At 48.9% G+C, this 18,107-nt stretch overlaps 1 protein-coding gene across 2 annotated transcripts; it reads left to right on the top strand.

Moving 5' to 3' along the window:
- The first annotated feature begins 758 nt into the window (after nt 1–758).
- Nucleotides 759–10,150, top strand: LOC101786184 (acyl-coenzyme A oxidase 3, peroxisomal). 2 transcript variants are annotated; one of them, XM_004965364.3, is made up of 13 exons: nt 759–1,392; nt 5,552–5,669; nt 5,764–5,871; nt 5,960–6,132; nt 6,218–6,317; nt 6,408–6,482; nt 6,929–7,059; nt 7,275–7,410; nt 7,496–7,615; nt 7,692–7,838; nt 7,920–8,024; nt 8,104–8,205; nt 9,495–10,117. In XM_004965364.3, exons 1-13 carry the CDS (start codon nt 893–895, stop codon nt 9,741–9,743), a joined length of 2,064 nt encoding a protein of 687 aa, XP_004965421.1. In that variant the 5' UTR covers nt 759–892; the 3' UTR covers nt 9,744–10,117. The 2 variants fall into 2 exon arrangements, with proteins under 2 accessions (XP_004965421.1, XP_012701033.1); XM_012845579.1 differs by lacking the exon at nt 759–1,392 and adding an exon at nt 3,377–3,489 and having other exon boundaries at nt 9,495–10,150.
- Nucleotides 10,151–18,107: the final 7,957 nt, after the last annotated feature.

Here is an 18,107-nt window from a genome sequence, read left to right as displayed (position 1 = left end):
CCAGCGAACTGAAACCACTCGTAGTAGGCAGGTCGAAGACGCCGGCCATGGGGGACGGGCCGTTCTTGCTGGTCAATGCGATGGGGAATGGACCTCACCGGCGAACTGGAACCACTCGTAGTAGGGCGGGTCAAAGATGCCGGCCACGGGGGACGCGCCCTCGGCCGGGAACAGCCCGTCCGCGAAGACGAGGTCCAGGCACGACGTCACCTCGGCGGGCCACCTCCCCACCACCTGCCGCCACATTATATCGGCGCTGGTTCGGAACCTGTGCAGGCACAGGAACCGCGGCTGCCGCCACCCCGCTAGCGCCGCCGCCCATCCACTCCCACCGCCCGCACACCAGGCTCCTCGCCGCCCGCCCACGCTCCCTGCCGGCCGCTGCGAGGCCGCTCCGCCGCCCAGCTCCCCCGCTCCGTCCCTCCCTACTTTCCGCCGCTCCTCCCTGCTTGCTGCCGCCGCCGCCTGCTCCCGCCGGATCTGGATCCGGCGTGGGGCGCGGCTCCGAGGGAGGGGGCATGTGCCGGCCGGCCACGATTATCAGTTTAACCCCTCTCTTCCCTCATTTTTCCACCGAGCTCCCATCTCTTCAGTATTTGGACTGCGGGTTGATTACTAAATATTTGAGAGTTTTTTACAAAATAACCACGACGGATGAAAAAAATAGCAGAAGCAATATTAGGTGCAAACAAATGGATTAGATTGGGAACTTCTTTCTCTCCGTCCGGCATGGGCCACCGCTTTTTCTATTTTGAAAAACAAGGAACAGGGGAGGCTCTTTGTTGTTGTGCGGGTCTCGATAGCTTGCAAGCTTCTTCCTTCCCCGCCCGCGTTGCACGGTTCGCTTTCACACATCAGCTCATCTCATCACGATCCAAATTCCCCCACAGCGATGGACCCCGCCCTCTCCCCCGCCGGCCGCCGCGCCGCCACAATCGCGCGGCACCTCGCCGGCGCGCTCCCGAGTCCTCCGCCCCTCGCCGCCACGGTCGCGCTGCTGGGTCCTTCCCCATGCCTCAGCTACGCGCTGCCGGAGTCGACCGAGCCCGCGCCAGCGTTCCCGCCCGCTGAGCTCCGCGCGCTCCTCGACGGGCACCACCTCTGGGAGCGCGACTGGGTATTCCGCGTCATGGAGGAGAGCCAGCTCTTCTGCCCGCGCCAGCGCTGCAGTGGGAGTAGGGTCTTCGTGGCGCCGGACTACAACGACGGGAAGGAGGCGCAGCGGGAGGCCACGATGCGGCGGGTCGCGCACCTAGCGCGGCGGGGCGTGTTCCGCGGGTGGCTTACCGAGCCAGGGGCCGAGGCCGAGCTCCGCAAGCTCGCGCTGCTCGAGAGCCTCGGCGTCTACGACCACTCCCTCGCCATCAAGATCGGCGTCCACTTCTTCCTCTGGTACGGCAATTGCCCATCGCTTTTTCCTCATCCCACGTTTTATCGGCAATTACTCGGTTGGTTGGTTGCTTACGATTTCCGAAAAAACAACGCTTGGTGTTGAAGAATCGTGCGGATATCTATCTCCTCTGACCTCTGTTCCGCGCTCTGACTTGTGATGCTCGCCCATAGTGTTCGTCGTCCTAGAGCTGGAGCTTCGTCGCCTCTGTCCTAATGGGCACTTCTTGCACTCTAGTAAGACGACGCCTTGTTTCTGACATGAAATTAAGAAGATTAACTTGGTTCTTACAACAAAGCCGGGACAAATTTGACACTGTTCTGATGAATTTATATTTGCTCACCGGTTGCTCTTGTAAAAACTTCTGCTGATTTGGGTCTGAATGTCTGGTCTCCTCATCTGATCACACAGAGGGAGCAGAGATGTATACATTAACCAATCATTGCTCCCCTTTCAACTTTATAAGAATCAGTTCCATAACTTAAAGATTGACAGGGGATACGGTAGCATAAGGGTGGGAGTCGGGAGATTTTCAAGCATCGAATGAGAGATTTAACTTGCCAATGAAAATGAAAGGATCAGCAGAGAATAGAGGAGCAAGTTGTTTGAGTTGAGCAATGGGCTGCAGAAAAATGATAAGCATGCATACGAGTCAGAAAGAAGCAGTAGGAGTGCCGCTTGCAGGAGCGGAGATCCTTGGAGGAGGAGGAGCAGCATCCGCGGGCAACAGGCTGCAGTGGCTACTGGCTGGGAGTCGTCTCCACCTCGCCGGAGTGGAACGACCCGGAGGTGGAGCAGCTCCAGCACGTCAACGACATGCTCGCCAGCAGCTTTTCCTGGGAGCTTTACCGCAGCCGTGCGCTGCCCCCACGCGGCCACGCCTCTCCGTCTCGCCGGCCGCCAGGAGCCGCGCACATCATGTACCGGCAGTGGTCCACCGTTCACGCACCAGCCTTCGCTGCCACTGCCACTGCCGCGGCCGCCCACCCACGCGAAACCGCGCGGCTCCGAGGGTGAGCTCGGGCTCATCATGGAGGCCCCCTCCGACAGCCGGGGCGCGGGCCATTGTTCGCCGGCCAGGGTGCACAGCCCCTGCAGCCGCCTGCCACCGCTCGGAGGAGCGGGAGCAGCAGAGCCACCCTTGCGGGGCCAGTCTCCGCTGTCCCCTCATGCCCCACGCCGTTGGCGCCCCCAGATCCAGCAGTCGGAGGCCGAGGCCCCGCCGCCTGGTATCGGATGCTGCAGCCCCATGCCTCGCCGGCAGTCGTGGCTGCGCCCTCGGCTCGCGCCGCTGCTCGTCTGCCGTGGCCGGCATGCCAGGGCTCGCACCCAACCTCATCGGTTCCTAGGGCCCGCGGCCGCAGCCTTCCGCCTCCACGCTGGCGGCCTTCCCCGCCACTCGGCACTCGGATTCGAGGTCGAGCGCCGGCGGGGGATCGATGCAAAGTACGAGGGCCTTGTTGCAAAATTATCCGAATTCTTGAACGATCTCAGACGTTTGCGCACGATTTGACGCTTGAGAAAATGGAGGTGACGTGGCGTGATGGGAGGTCGAGGACGGCAAGGGGCCTGACCAAGATTCGTACATTAGAGATCTCCGCCGCCTCCTTGTTTACCTCAAAGCTGCTTCGTTGTCCCGTTGCCACCCCTGTGATCACCCAGACCTCCACGACTCTGCCTTGTCCGTGCCGAACCCCAAACCTTTCGTGATGGACCCGACCTCACCGTCACCCGCGGCCCGCCCGGCGCCGCGGCCCCTGTACAAGGAAGGACTTCCCTGGAACCGTCCTGCTGCTTGAGCTATGTCCCGCCGGAGTCCAGCGAGCCGCCACCGGCGTTCACTTTGAGCGACCTCAGGAGGCTGCCGGCGCACGGGGACGGACGGCAGGGTGTTCGTGGGGCCGGATTTCAATGAGGGAAAGGAAGGGTAGCGGGAGGCCACCATGCATCGGATCGCGTATCTGACGCGGCGCGAGGTGTTCCAAGGGTGGCTCAGTGAGGATGGAGCCGAAGCCGAGCTCCGCAAGATCGCCCTCCTCGACTGCATCTGTGTCTGACCACTCTCTTGCCATCAAGATTGGTGTCCACTTCTTCCTCTGGTGACTATTGCTACAATTTCCAGTGTTAATGCATTATTATAGGTTGGATCTTTCGTGGGTAGCAAGCGTGTGTGTGTTTGGTTGGGAGGCGAGATGGGATGGGATCGTCTTGTTCCAGTTTTGTGGGATGGGATGGTCCCCTTCACTATTTGGTTGAGCCTGTTCCAGTTTTGTGTAATGGGATGGTCCCGTTCATTATTTGGTTGAGATGGGATAGATCAGTTCTAGTTTTCTGTTTGGTAGGTCATGTCTTTTTTTGGATGGGACGGTTCCGTTCATTATTTAGTTGTGATGGGATAGATCCGTTCCAGTTTTATGTTTGATAGGAGGGATAGTTGCCCTAGGATGGATGATATTGTAACACGTTATCTGCACCCGCATGTCAGCCTCCCTTTCCGATCTTCCTCTTCCTCTGTTCTTTCCCGTTTTCCCCGTCCATGGATCCAAATCGAGGCAATGCCAGCCTCAGGCACCGTCAGAGGAGCACGCAGGGCTGCCCGCGGGAGGAGTAGGCGCGGCTGCCCGCGGAGGGAGCTCGCGTGGCTGCTAGCCAGGCGCGTCCGCTTGCGGGAAGCTCGCGCCACCGAAGGACCTCCCGTTGGCCACCTGATACTCGCTGGCCAAATTCGTCAGGCATGTTGAGTTTCGTTTCAATCGCTCGCTCTGGAAGCTTCCTTGATCCGTTGCAAATGGATTTTACTACCCATCTTTACAAATCCATTGAATCTTTACAAATCCATTGAAGGGAAAGTTGGAATTTTAACTTTCCCATCCGCCTGTTTCCACGATGGCCAGCTACCCTCGTGCAGTGCTTGCGCATGCTGCCTGAGGATGAGCACCCCGCCTGCCGCAAGCTCCGCCAAGGTGCCGCCATCCGGATCCCGCTCTCTGATCTTGCTGCTACCAGCGCTGTTTCTCCCCGCCCTGCTCTGTCACCTGCACGCGGCGGAGCTCCCGTGCACTCCGGTGCCCGGACGCGACGCAGCTCGCACGCGAGACGGAGAAGGACAGCTTCAAACTAGGACGAGCCCATCCGCTCGTTTTCGGCAGACGGGGGGAGGGGGGGTGTCCCGCATCTAGCGTTCTAGCGTGGATATTCGCTTGTGGGACGGACCCGTCACCCATCCTCCCTCGCTCCGCAACCAAACACCGGCAAAATCGGGACTGTCCCGCCCCATCCCAGATCGACCTGCTAAAAACTTGCCAAGCTTCATGACAAATTAGCAAGTTTATGTCCTTTTTATTGTTCCTGGATTTGAGTTCCATCTGGTGTTTTTGGTAGACTGGTGTGGAAATTCTGATCTTGTCATCCTGTTGGGTTGCTTTGTGTTTTGCCATTTATAGAATTCTCTTTGTTTCAGTGCTCGTGATTTGTCATTCGCTTGTGCTGGATTGGCAATAGTAGTAACAAAAACTGATTGGTTTGTGACAAATAGTGATGGTGATGGTGTTGAACAGCTGGAAACTGTGACTCATGCGAGCAGCAGGATGCCTTTGGATATTGTTCTTCTATTATAATTTATTTCTGACTTGTCACAGAGGAAGAATGACTGCTACCTCTGTCTTATGTATTTAGTGTCTGAGGTTAACCAAGTTTTACAGAGATTTTCACATCTAGATGATCGTTTCTAGGAGTTTCTTGTGGCTCTTTAGACTAACATACATGAATGGTATGAAAAAAGCCATCACCTTTGTCCTTAGACTATTTCCTTTGGCAATTAATCTTAATTTTTTGTCAGCACAAATACTGGTTCTTCCATATTTTCTATCACTAATTTTACAGATACAAAGTTCTCTGGAAGCTTTCATCTTTGATGACATGTTTATAGCTTTCTTTGAAAACTTTGAGCTGAATTTCAGACAAAATTTAAGGAAGTTCCTGGAGCTTAATTTTAGCCTCAACAAAAAGCTATATTTATTTTTTGAATTGTGTTTCCTCACATGTAATATGTGGCATATTAAGTAGAAAATTTTGATAGAGCTTAAAACATAGTGCTATATGGAGTTCTTTTGTTTGAAATTTTCTCATGTTTAGTTTCTTTAATTTCTTTATGTATTCCAGGGGCAGCGCTATCAAGTTTCTTGGAACAAAGCGCCACCACGACAAATGGTTGTTCGCCACAGAAAATTATGATATCAAGGGTTGTTTTGCAATGACAGAACTAGGTCATGGAAGCAATGTACGTGTTCGGCTAAGCATTTCATTTTTGGATGGTGTATATCTGGGTAACAGTGCTGATTAAGCTCTGCTCTTCTGTTTCTTTCATACAAAAGGTGCGAGGAATAGAGACAATAGCAACTTATGATTCAAAAGCAAGAGAGTTTATCATAAATACTCCATGTGAATCAGCTCAGAAATACTGGATTGGTGGAGCTGCTAACGTAAGATATCATTTCACTTGCTTAACTTTCTGCATCTATGGTGTGCATTTGGTTATATCTTACTAAAAATGTTCATCCCTTTTTGCAGCATGCTACGCATACAATAGTCTTTTCTCAACTCCACATAAATGGGAAAAATGAAGGAGTCCATGCTTTTGTAGCTCAAATAAGGGATGGTGATGGAAATGTGTTGCCTAATATCCATATAGCTGACTGTGGCCATAAAATTGGATTGAATGGCGTTGATAATGGGCGGATTTGGTGAGTAATTTTATTTCTTGTTTTTTGTATTGTTATATATGTCATTTATTGTATATCACGTCCTATTTTTTCACCTCTATACCAGGTTTCAGAATATACGTGTTCCTCGCGAGAACTTGCTTAATTGGGTTGCTGATGTTTTGCCAGATGGGCAATATGTTAGCATGATAGATGATCAAGATCAGGTCCCCCTTCTCCCTCTCAATATGTTGACGTGATAGATGAGCCAGATTTTGTTCTTTTTTTTCTGAACAAGTAACAATGTTGATTTACAGAGGTTTGCAGCTTTCCTGTCTCCGCTTACACTTGGTCGAGTAAACATTGCAGTTAACTCAGTCTACATTTCAAAGGTGTGTTGCAAGGCATTTTCTTTTCATGTAATTACATAAAAATATTTTTGTCAATGAATTTAACAAATACAGTCCCCTTAAGCTTGCAGTTTTTTGCTTTTTGAATTTAACCAACCAATTAATCAAACTGGTCCCAGTAAAGGTTAACCAAACAACTTTACTGAAGTGGAACATTACTCAATTGGGCAAGGGATAGGTAACAAGTCAAATTTTCCCCAAAATATAGCTCATTTGAACAAGCATGGAAATTATCTGGGTATTGATTGTTTATTTGGAGGAACTGATTCTAGCTTTTTTGCCAGAAAAGATAGAGTTGATTTTTTCAAAAAGAACTAGCTTGGATAAGTTTTACCCTTTACTGAGGAATGTGCCTTGTGTTCAGAGTTGAATCATGGATACAATTGTATTGGACATAATGATATGCTATCTACTTTCCATGCATGCAGGTAGGCCTAGCGATTGCTGTGAGGTACGGTTTGTCGAGGAGGGCCTTTTCATTAACACCAGATGGTCCTGAAATGTTGTTGCTTGATTATCCCAGTCACCAGCGACGCCTTCTACCACTGCTAGCAAAAGTGTATGCTACTAGCTTGCTATTGTTTTATGTACCTATAGTTAATATTTAATACAAGTTCTTATTCTAGTTTAGCTATATTTTTTTTGTTCCGGTAGTTACCTTATTGTTGTACAAAGCTTCCATACTCTGTAATTGAAACAAATAATTCATAGCACTTTTTTGCCAATGTTTTCACTTATGTAACAGTTATCATTTCACTATGCTTCCTTGTGCAGATGTCTGATGAGCAGTGCTGGTAATTTTATGAAAAAGATGTATGTAAAAAGAACTCCTGAAATGAGCAAAGCCATACACATTTACTCTAGTGCTCTGAAAGCCACACTAACTTGGCAGAATATGATTACGCTTCAGGTACTGTTGAGTGTTGAAAGTGCTATCATTATGTTTCTTTATTCCAGTCATTCTTTCTCACTGGATTTTCTAATAAATATATTAGGAGTGTCGCGAGGCATGTGGAGGCCAGGGTCTAAAGACTGAGAACCGCGTAGGAATTTTCAAAGCTGAATTTGATGTCCAGTCCACATTTGAGGGTGATAATAATGTTCTAATGCAGCAGGTTATTGTTGTTTTCAGTCATCCATGTATTTCATGAAAGGTGCTTCGTGTGGTTGTAACAACTTAACCTTGTTTAGGTAAGCAAAGCACTTTATGCTGAATTTTTGGCTGCACAAAAGAAGAAGAAGCCATTTAAGGGATTGGGATTGGAACACCTAAATGGTCCAAGCCCTGTTATTCCTGATAAGCTAACAGGTAGCATATTAAGGAGCTCCAAGTTCCAGGTAACCATAGTTAGTTTGTTACTTCTAATATATCTATGGCATGCATACGGACTTTGAGTTTGGGTTTGTGCACATTAATAGATGGACCTGTTCTGCTTAAGGGAGAGAGATTTACTAAAGCAGTTCGCAGAGGAGGTTTCTCTCCATCTTGCGCGAGGTGAAAGCAGAGAAAAGGCTTTGATGCTGGTATAATTCAGATTCCACTGTGTGATATTTTTCCTGTTCTAAAATTTCTTTGTCATTGATATAAATGACATTTTCCCAGAGCTTCCAACTTGCTGAAGACTTAGCTAGAGCATTTACTGAGCGTACAATCCTCCAAATATTTTTGGAGGACGAGATGAATGTTCCTTCTGGTTCCCTAAAGGTATATTTACAGTTTCACACTATGGTTTTTAGTCCACAATTGCATTGTTTTGCTTACCATTATAGTTGAATAAAAAAGGAAAAAGTATGACTAAATTACTCCCCTCAAGTATGACTAAAGTCTAGATAACCCCCTAAACTATAAAACTGCTTACTTAACCCCCTGTGATTTGAAAACCAGCTCATTCTTCACCTTTTACACTCAGTTAAAAGTGGTTTTGTCTAGTGGAAAGCTGGTTCAACTATCCTACATCCCTCGGCCACCTGTACGTAATATATCCTACCAAATAAATATGTTATGAGACGATAGCAACGATCAACAACTGCATGTATGCATGCTTCACTGAAACCTCGCGAGTGGTAAGTAGTTCGTCCAGAAAAAACACATACTACCAAATTGATGTGATCATCATCCACACTCTGCTACAGTAGCTACAAGCTTCGAGTAGCTATCTACTCAAGCACATCGTCGGCAGCACAAGTGAGTGCTGCACGAGCACGTCCTCGTCGCCCACGGTCTAGCTGCAACCGTTCTGTCGGCGAGGCCACGAACATGCCATGAATCTGCCCGCCTCTATTTGGCTCGTATCGCTGCTTCCGGGACGAGCACACATATCCTCGCTGACAGGACCGCCGACATCCTCGCCGACAAGACCGCCAGCGCCCCGCTTAGGTGCCGCCGGCTACGCGGCACCGCAAGCTCGATTCGCAGCTTCACTGCCATGATGGGCGTTGCCGCCGCTGGGATCCCTTCACATGACCTTGACCTCTTGACGTGCCCATGAGCTTGAAACCCCACATGATCTTCCCAACTAGCATCAGATGCCTCCTTCCTCCCAGCTGTTTCTGTACCTCAAGACACCACAGTGAGTTCCGAGCCCTCAAATGGATGCTGGTGTGGCCATCCCGCTTATCAAAACAAGCGAATTCAAAGTCCACACAGGGAAAACCGGTTTTAATTAAATGCAAAGGTGTAAAATAAACTGGTATTGGAATCTCAAGGGGTTAAAATAAACTGGTATTGGAATCTCAAGGGTAAGTAAACGGTTTTATAGTTTAGGGGTTATTCAGACTTTAATCATACTTGAGGGGAGTGATTTGGACTTTTTCCAAAAAAGGAAAAAGTCTAAATTACTCCCCTCAAGTATCACTAAAGTCCAGATAACCCCCTAAACTATAAAACTGTTTATGAAAAATCCTTTCTTTGGTATTTTTCATTTGCGAGTTGAACCATATTTAATATTTAATTGTAAATATAATGCTATTGTAATCTTTCGTTATCATCTCCAGGAGCTGCTGGGCTTGCTGAGGTCTCTATATGTTATGGTCAGCATAGATGAATCTGCATCTTTTTTAAGATATGGATATCTGTCACGTGGCAACGTAGCTGGTGTGCGGAAAGAAGTCTTGAAACTGTGCAGTGAACTCAGGCCCCATGCCCTTGCTGTTGTCAGTTCTTTCGGAATTCCCGATGCTTTCCTTAGCCCACTTGCTTTTGACTGGATTGAGGCAAATGCGCTGTCAACCGGGAGCCACTGATCTCAAAATTCCATATGGCAGCCAGGTATCCAGTGCAAGTACTGAAGAACAACGGTGGAGCATAGATACCATACAACTATAGGTGCATTTGCTGCGTCCTGTAGTTCATACAGTTTACAATAATTGTTGTGAAGTGTATAGTTGGAGGTGCAGATGCTGATCCAATATGCAAATGGGGGCTTCTTGAAATCTGTTATGTAGAATAACATGCTTGAATAAGCAAACGTAGCCTCACAGGCTACACTCCATGTACTGGGGCTTACAACGGTAATAACTTAACAGAGTGGTGTAACTGAATTGTTGAACAGTAATAAACAAAATAAGTCAGTAATGCTACCTTCAGGATGCTCAAGCAGCAATCCCATGTTCAAATTCTTGATGCGGTTATGAAGGCGTGAGTACGTATATATTTGAGTACATATGTAACGAATGTTGCTCAACTGTGCATCTGAATGTTCCCTCTGGTCTCAAAATGTGTGAGATGAGAGCTAATTTTTATGTAAATGAGTTCATCCCTATGGATTTAGATGAGGAGGGCATACATAGGATCTCCCACATTTTTTTATGCCTTGCAGGACATCCGACTGAGTTGATAAAATTTTGAAAAGAGTTGCAGGTTAGAGGGGGCAGGCGGCTCTCCTATCACTGCTAGAGTAGTAGTCATAAGACATGCTTGGCTAGCATACGTGTATGTAGATTACCAATTCCTATATCTAAAACCTACCATAATACCTAAAATCCACCAAAAACTTGCTCCAGCAGTATACCTATATGGTTTGCTATACCTAAAATTTTTAGGCTATAACCTAAATTTCTCTTTCCTATATGCAAATATACCAATTCAAAGAGTGGATTGCTATATTTCTATGCTCGCTTGGGAACTCCAACTGCGGCTCGGAAGAAACTTCCACCTGCTGTGCGCCACCCCCCAACCTCCATCTCCGGTGCCGCCCCCTATCCTCTCCGTACCCGCCCAGGCTGCCGAGCCTGCAATCGCTTTGCTCCGGCCAAATCCACGTGGGTGAGGCTAGCCCCGCCGTGGGAGCTAGATGGGCCACTCAAGCGGGTGTCGCTGGGCCCGCAATCGCGCTGCCCCCAGCCAGATCCCACGCGGGTGGGAGCTAGCTCCGCCACTCGAGCGGGCACCGTCGCGCGCTAGATGGCGGCAAGCGAGCAGGCAGTGGCGATGAGCGGTGGTTGGGGTGGCAAGAGCAGGGGCACGACACCTCGCGGGGGAAGCAATGGCGCAAGAACGAGGAGGAAGAAGAGGTGGGGAGAGGATGTATCATTTTTGCAGATTGGCCCTTGAAAAAAGGGTTTCATTCGCAGATTAGTCCTCGAATGAAATATAGGTCACTAGTTTTGGGTATACAGCTTAATTCTTTTTACAAAACCTTCTCTCTCCTATAGCTAAACCCAATTTTAGGTATCCAAATTTACCAACTCTCCTGGAGATGCTCGTTTGAGATGCTAACCACCTATGAGAGACACCACTCACGCACTTGCACATTTATTTTCTCACGATTTCTATGAGTATTGGAAGTTCCGACATAGGGTCGGAAGTTCCGATACCGGCTGAAAGTTTTCAGAAACTTCTGACCGGGGATACTTAGGGGATTTAATTTAACAGTATCGGAAGTTCTGACCCTGTGTCGGAAGTTCCGATAATAAGCACCGGAAGTTTCTAACAACTTCCGATGAGGGGTTCCCAACCATTTTAATATAACTGTGTCAGAAGTTCCGACCCTGTGTCAGATGTTTCCACAAGCACATAACAACACTGTAATGGCTAGTTTTTTGGGCTTAGGTATACATACCCCCTTAGCCCCCTCCTTCATTGCTGCTGACCTAACTCAAGCAAAACACCCCATAGATCATTCAATACTACTCCCCACTCTCTCTTTGAGCTAAATCCTTGAGAGTTTGAGCTAGGGCTTGGATGAGAGAAGGATTGGAGGTGTGAGACTTGGGGATTTGAGTGTGAGCTTCAACAAGTTCATCTCAAGAGCACTTGAAGCATCTTCGGCCTTCGATTCACGTTTGTTACTCTTGAAGCTTGGTTCTAAACAGTTAGGCGTTGCCCGTTTCAGCGCCCTCTTTGTGTGGTGCGTCCGGAAAGTTTGTATTACCCATCCTCTTTGTGAGGATTCATAGTAAGTAACTCAATTCTCTTTGTGGTCGATTGAGAGAGGTAAAGGGTTAGTGAGGACCCGGCTCTTTGTGAGCTCCTCAATGGAGATGTAGCTTCCTTTGTGGAAGTGAACTTCGGTAAATAAATCATTTGTCTCGTGTGCTTGTTGTGTTCCTCTAGGTCATTTTGACCTAGAAGCTTGTTTTGTGCCGATCTATATATTTGTGAAGTTCCTCTCATATCTATCGCCTGCAGTAGTCTCTATACATCACTTCTAAAGGACCGAGATGTTGCCTAGAGGGGGTGAATAGGCGAGATGATCAATTTATAAAACTTCAACCCACTCAGCAGCACTGCCCAGGCTAAACCGGTCAGACCGGTTTACCAGACCGGTCAGATCGGTCCAGGCAGGGTGATACTCAAGTGCTGCTTGAGTCCCTCCTTGACTTATAGCACCAACAAAACTTGGACGGTGTCGGTGTTTTAGACCGACACCCGCCTAGGGGGTACCCTAGGTGGTCTTTTGTGCGGTAAGGGTTGTCGAGAATCAAGGAATCAATGGTGACGCAAGGAACACAATTTAGACAGGTTTGGGCAGCTAGATCGCGTAATACCCTACGTCATGTGTGTTTGTTTGTATTGATCTTAGATGCACTTGGAGTGGTTCTGTTTGAGGGGGGTCCCTGCCCGCCCTTATTACACGGGAGGATAGGGTTACAAGTCCGAGTTCTAGTCGAGTACAATCACAGAGTTCTACTCGGCATGGCCCGAGTAGTTTTCCATATGCATACTTGACTAGTCCGAGTGGGATAAGCCTATCCCCTTGTCCTGATCACATCCGAGTGCGTCCCTTAGTGGGCCGTCCAAGGTCTACTTGTGGGCCTGGGGTGCATGCCCGACAAGCCCCCAAGTACTTTGTAGTCGTGCGCCACAGTCTCGAGTATTGTGGGCACTATCCGAGTAGTTCGTCGTAGAGGTTGCAGTGTCCGAAGTGCTCGAGTACTGTTGCGTGGCTGGAAGGTACTCTTCTTGCTTTGAGTTGCTTCTGTTCCAAGAATTTTTTATATGGTAGTGCGATGACAATCGCACTCCATATGGAGTAGCCCCCAAGCCTTAGGTTGAGTCGAAGAGTCAGGCTTAGGGTCAATCCTGCTTCTTGGCTGTTTTACCCTTGGTAACTAAAAAAGAAAATTTTGACCATCGGGTACGGTACCGGCAGCCCCCGAGCACTTAGGCGATTTTTATCGTTGAAGTGGTCAAAACCCGTTGAAAAGAGTAGCCGTTGGGTGTTTAAGACAATTAATCTGCTTTAAACCTTTCCGTTGCGTAACTGACGCTTGGAATCTGGAGGTGGCGGAGATATAACTGGGGGCCTTTTTTCGGTTAGGTTTACACGCCACTGTAACATATCTGCTTTTCTTCCTCCCCTGTGCTTCTGTTCCGCATTTGCGCCGTCGCGATTGCCTAGTGCTGCCGCCGCCATAGCTGCTCCCTTGAGAGAGATCCGACGGTGAGTGCATTTTGTTGAGGTTGAAACCAGCACATGCGCACCAAGAAGATGGGGAAGAAACCCAAGAAGGCTCAGGGCAAGGCTCCGGCAGTAGGCAAGGTGAAGTCAGAGAAGGGGAAGGAGCTGGTGTTGCCGGCGCCGAAGGTGGGGCCGACGAACCAGACTGCGCCGCCGCCGCCTGGAGTGATGTGGTAGCATTCGGTGATGAAGGAGGTGTTGGAGGTATGCCCTAGAGGCAATCATAGAGATGATGATATTCCATTTGTATCCATGATTTATATTGTGATCCTTGAATATCCATTAAAGGCTACTTGAATTGATTTGCAATTATGTGAATTGTGTGTGAAACTCTTTACTTGTATGGTTATTCTAAAGTTATCCCTAGTCGGAGTTCATATGAGGACACACATGAATATTAGACTAGCACATGTATTAGTTGATGACTATAATTCACAAGTCATGGACATGGAGATGTTGAACTAATAATGTGGGCACATGTGGAGACGTGCTAGGACTGACCCAACACGAGAAGTAGTTCTCTCTTTAAACAACATATACGCTTTGTCCTTAGACCTGAGATTGTCGCATGTATTCAAGATGTGGATCGACCTACTTAGGGGCTATCAAACGCTACGCCGTAACAGGGTAGTTATAAAGTTAGCTTTCGGGTTTGTCAAGAAGCATGCTATGAGACGTGGTCAATCAAGATGGGATTTGCCCCTCTTTGATTGAGAGTGATATCTCTGGGCCCCTCGAGTGATCGGATCCGAAAATGCATGGCCATGCTACGTACGGTTAAGAGTTAACCTACAAAGGGATTCCGAATCACAGGATCGAGAAAGAGCGGTCGGCTTGAAGCTAGACCAAATATCGTGAGGCAAAGGGAATAGCATGTATATTATGTTGTGATGGTTCGTCTGATATGATCTTTGTGTGCGTATAGGAGTTGGCACATCTTGCTAGAGGCCACTACCGACTATTGGGCCGAGTAGGAGTACTCGGGCCATGTCTATACGTATCCGAACCCATAGGGTCACACACTTAAGGGGCTGGAAGCCCAACTCAGATGTGATTCGAGTTGGATTAGGTTTATAAGTACTAATGGGTCTCGGACCCAGAGGCCCGTTAGGAACCTCTATAAATAGAGGGGGTGGGGGCGCCCTAGGGTTCACACCTTTTGGCGAAACACATCTGTCGCGCCGCCCACGCTCTCGCCTGTTGCAACTCACGGATCTAGCACTCCAGCTTGCGACGCTTCCTCCCTGCACGTGTGGATACCTTGGAGGTGTTGTGCCTGCAGCACTTGGACGAGCCACCGACGAGCCACGACGAGCTGCCGATGAGCCACGACGAGCCGACGACGAGCCACGGCACGAGGGCGATCTTGCTGCACGTGGACGAGCTACTGAGGAGCTGCTGGACGTTGATGTGATCGACTATGTACGACTATGTTGATCGACTACGTACGACTATGTTGATCGTCTTCGCTGCATCGACGCAAATCTACATCTTCCGCACCAGTAGTGCGTCGAGTGGTAATCCCGTGATCCTTATACGGCAGTTCTTCCTGGTTTTACGCGGTAGAAATTTTGATTTGCGCTAGTGTAGCCTACCTCGTATCCCTACAGGAGGAGGCTATTCAGACGCTTGTCGACGCCAAGCTTTTGCGAATGCTCTATGGGGACTATGAACCCAACCATGCAAGACTACTAGGATATCTCTCGATTTCCTCGTATATGGCTTAGAAGCTATATTACCCGCAGACATCATGTGGCAATCTCCGTCAGTCGAACAATACGATGAAGAAATGGCAGAAGAAACAAGGCGGATAGATCTAGACAGTTTGGAAGAAGCAAGATGAGCAGTGCTCGTACAATCTGCCAGATACCTTGACGGGTTAAGGTGTTACCACGATCGCAACGTCAAAGAACGATCTTTCAACTTAGGCGACATGGTCCTCAAACGAATCCAAGACACGTCAGGGTTACATAAACTCAATTCACCATGGGAAGACCCTTACATTGTATCCAAGGTTACAGGGCTCGGATCTTACAGACTACAAGAGCTCTTAAGAGCACAAGTACCAAACTCTTGGAATATAGAACACCTCTGTTGCTACTACCCATAGCAGCACTCGAGTAATTGCTTCAAGCAAAAACTCGACAACTACTCGAGCCCACAGCTCGACTACCAACTACAAGATATACTACTCTTGACTCCAGACTACCAAAGCCTCAGCGGTAGAGTAATTCTTTACTCAAGACCGAAGATACATCAAGATTACAAGCGAGTACATGAACTCAAAATAGAATACAAGAGGACTTCAAGCAACTGCCTCTTGCCGGGCTGCATTTAAGCCTCAAGCTTTTACAATATCACAAGGCCACTCAGGTCTGCTGACTACAATGGGTGGGACCTACATGCAAAGAAGTTGCGCAAAATGCAGCCATATCCAGGTCCTCTACCCAAGGCAACGCCAGGTACTCCTGCACCGCCGCTGCCTTGACAGTGGCAACAATGAATCCCGCGTGCCGTGCATAGAGGGAATCAAGGCTGCTCTTTTGCTAGCCTTGCCGAGCCAACCCACTCTACGGCCACAACTCCACCTCCAAGTGAGCGTGATAAAGACCGCGACACTTATCACCCATCACCCACGAGTTCCAATGCGTACTCCACTGGATCACGAGCTGCAAGATGAGGCGTGCGATGAAACCTCCTATGAGGATTCTTCTAGCATCGCGGCTATCCCTACGAGCACTAGAGTCTATGGAGGGAAGGTGGCCTCAATCTACAAGGAATCTTCTAGCACCGGTGTACTCTTTGAAGCCTCTCTACAGTTAAACAACAGCAACCGAAGGCAATCCATCGCTACTCAAAACTTGATTCGGGTCGACCTCTAGGGCGGTCTATTTATAGCCAAGGGCTACAACCATCAACCACCCAGGAGTTACTATGCGCCCATGATCGATGAGTCTGATGACCTCTGACTCTACCCACGTGACAGCATTCACGCCACAAATGACAAAGAGTACAGTGCACCCATGCACCTCCTATTCAACGAGTAACAAGGCAAGGTACTCGACTACATTGCGACTACTCAAACTCAGTCCTCAGAACCAATTCCTTGCGCCTAGTTTGCGCCCGAGGTGATTCCTTGTCTTGAGTGGCCCAGATGAGTCCGACCCCCTACGCCTAGGGGTGGGCAATGCAGAGCCTTGCAGCCAGGGGTCGGGCGCATCCGACCCTAGGACCAAGGGTCGGGCGAGGCGGAGTTTCATTAGCAAAGGGTCGGGCGCATCCAACCCTAGGGCCTTGGGTCGGGTGAAGTGGAGTTTCGTCAGCAAGGGGTCGGGCGTATCCGACCCCGGGACCTTGGGTCGGGCGAAGTACTACTTTAAGCAACAAAATATAGACAAGTGTTCCTTTCTCAAACAAAAAAAACCATCCAGCGTACTCGAATGACTACAAGAGTACATAAAAACTTCAAGGCTCCTCCAGAGATACAAACTCAGACATCTTTGTTGCGATTGGCTCCGCCTCCTTGAGGTACTGCGCATAGGCTTCCTCTGTGCAGTTGCGAGCAACACCATCACCAGCCGCCGACAAATCTGTCCTCGGGTAGTATGACTTAACCACAGCAAGGACTTGTTTGCAAACAGCCTTGCAGAGGCCTGCCACCTTACCCAGAGCAGTCTTCAAGCGCTCGACTAGTGTTCGAGGTCCTGTGTCCTCTTCCAAGGGGGCAATGGCATTCACCAAGCCTTGAGAGGCATCAGTTAATTCTTGGAGCTCGCATGCCACCATGGCCATGGCAAGCATCACTCCGTTCTGGATCTTCCTGTCTCGTTGATGCTCGCAGGCAGCCTGTGCCTCAGTCAGCGCGGCCCGAAGATGTTCAGCCTCATCCGCCACTCAATCGTGCGCGTTCCTCCAGTCAAGGAGTTGGCTACTCGTAGCAGCCTCCTTCCTCTTGAGCTCTGCACACAACGACCAAGTTCTATAAACAGCCAGCTACAGTCAAATATACCCGGAACATGAAAAGTACTCACCTTGATACTTTTTATTCAAAGACTTGTAGCGGCTCTCGAACTTCTGCTGCAAGACTTCATGATCTGACCGCTCCACAGCAAAGGGCTTCGCTCTAGCTTCAGGAACCCTCAAGGATTTCGTAAGCCGGGCACACTCTTGCTCCAATTGCTCATTTCTTTCTTGAAGGACCCGAGTTTTCCTTTGCGTTTGGTCATACAGATCCTGCAAAGCAACACAATCGGTCAAGTCCCTTAATTACTAAATCTGTTAGACAAGCAAAGAAAACACACCTGGAAGCTTCGAAAAACATCGACAGCTCTCTGGAACTCTGACTCAGATGGAAGCCCGAGTACTGGACCTTGAGTACTCTTCGCAAGATGAGGAGCTGCACCCAAGGTAGTACATCAGAAATTAACAATCAGTCACCTCAATACTACGACTACACTACCAGGGTTGCGGATACATACCTAGAGCAGCTGGTTCCTTATATTTCTCTGCATCTACTACAGTCAAAGCTCCGCCAGTAGACGCTGACAAGGAAACATTCCCAGAACCCGATGCAGCTGAGGGATCTCCCACCGAGTGGATCACTTCCTGAAGCATAGACATGGTCGCTCCAAGGCGACCAGCATCAACTATGGATACTTCTTCGACAATTAAATCCTCCAAAGGAGCAGATAGAGTAGTTGGGGGA

Source organism: Setaria italica, chromosome IV, assembly GCF_000263155.2.
Source record: "Setaria italica strain Yugu1 chromosome IV, Setaria_italica_v2.0, whole genome shotgun sequence".
NCBI classification, from domain to species: Eukaryota; Viridiplantae; Streptophyta; class Magnoliopsida; order Poales; family Poaceae; genus Setaria; species Setaria italica.
The sequence above is the reverse complement of the archived record's forward strand: the minus strand, read 5'-3'. Positions and strand labels throughout refer to the sequence as shown.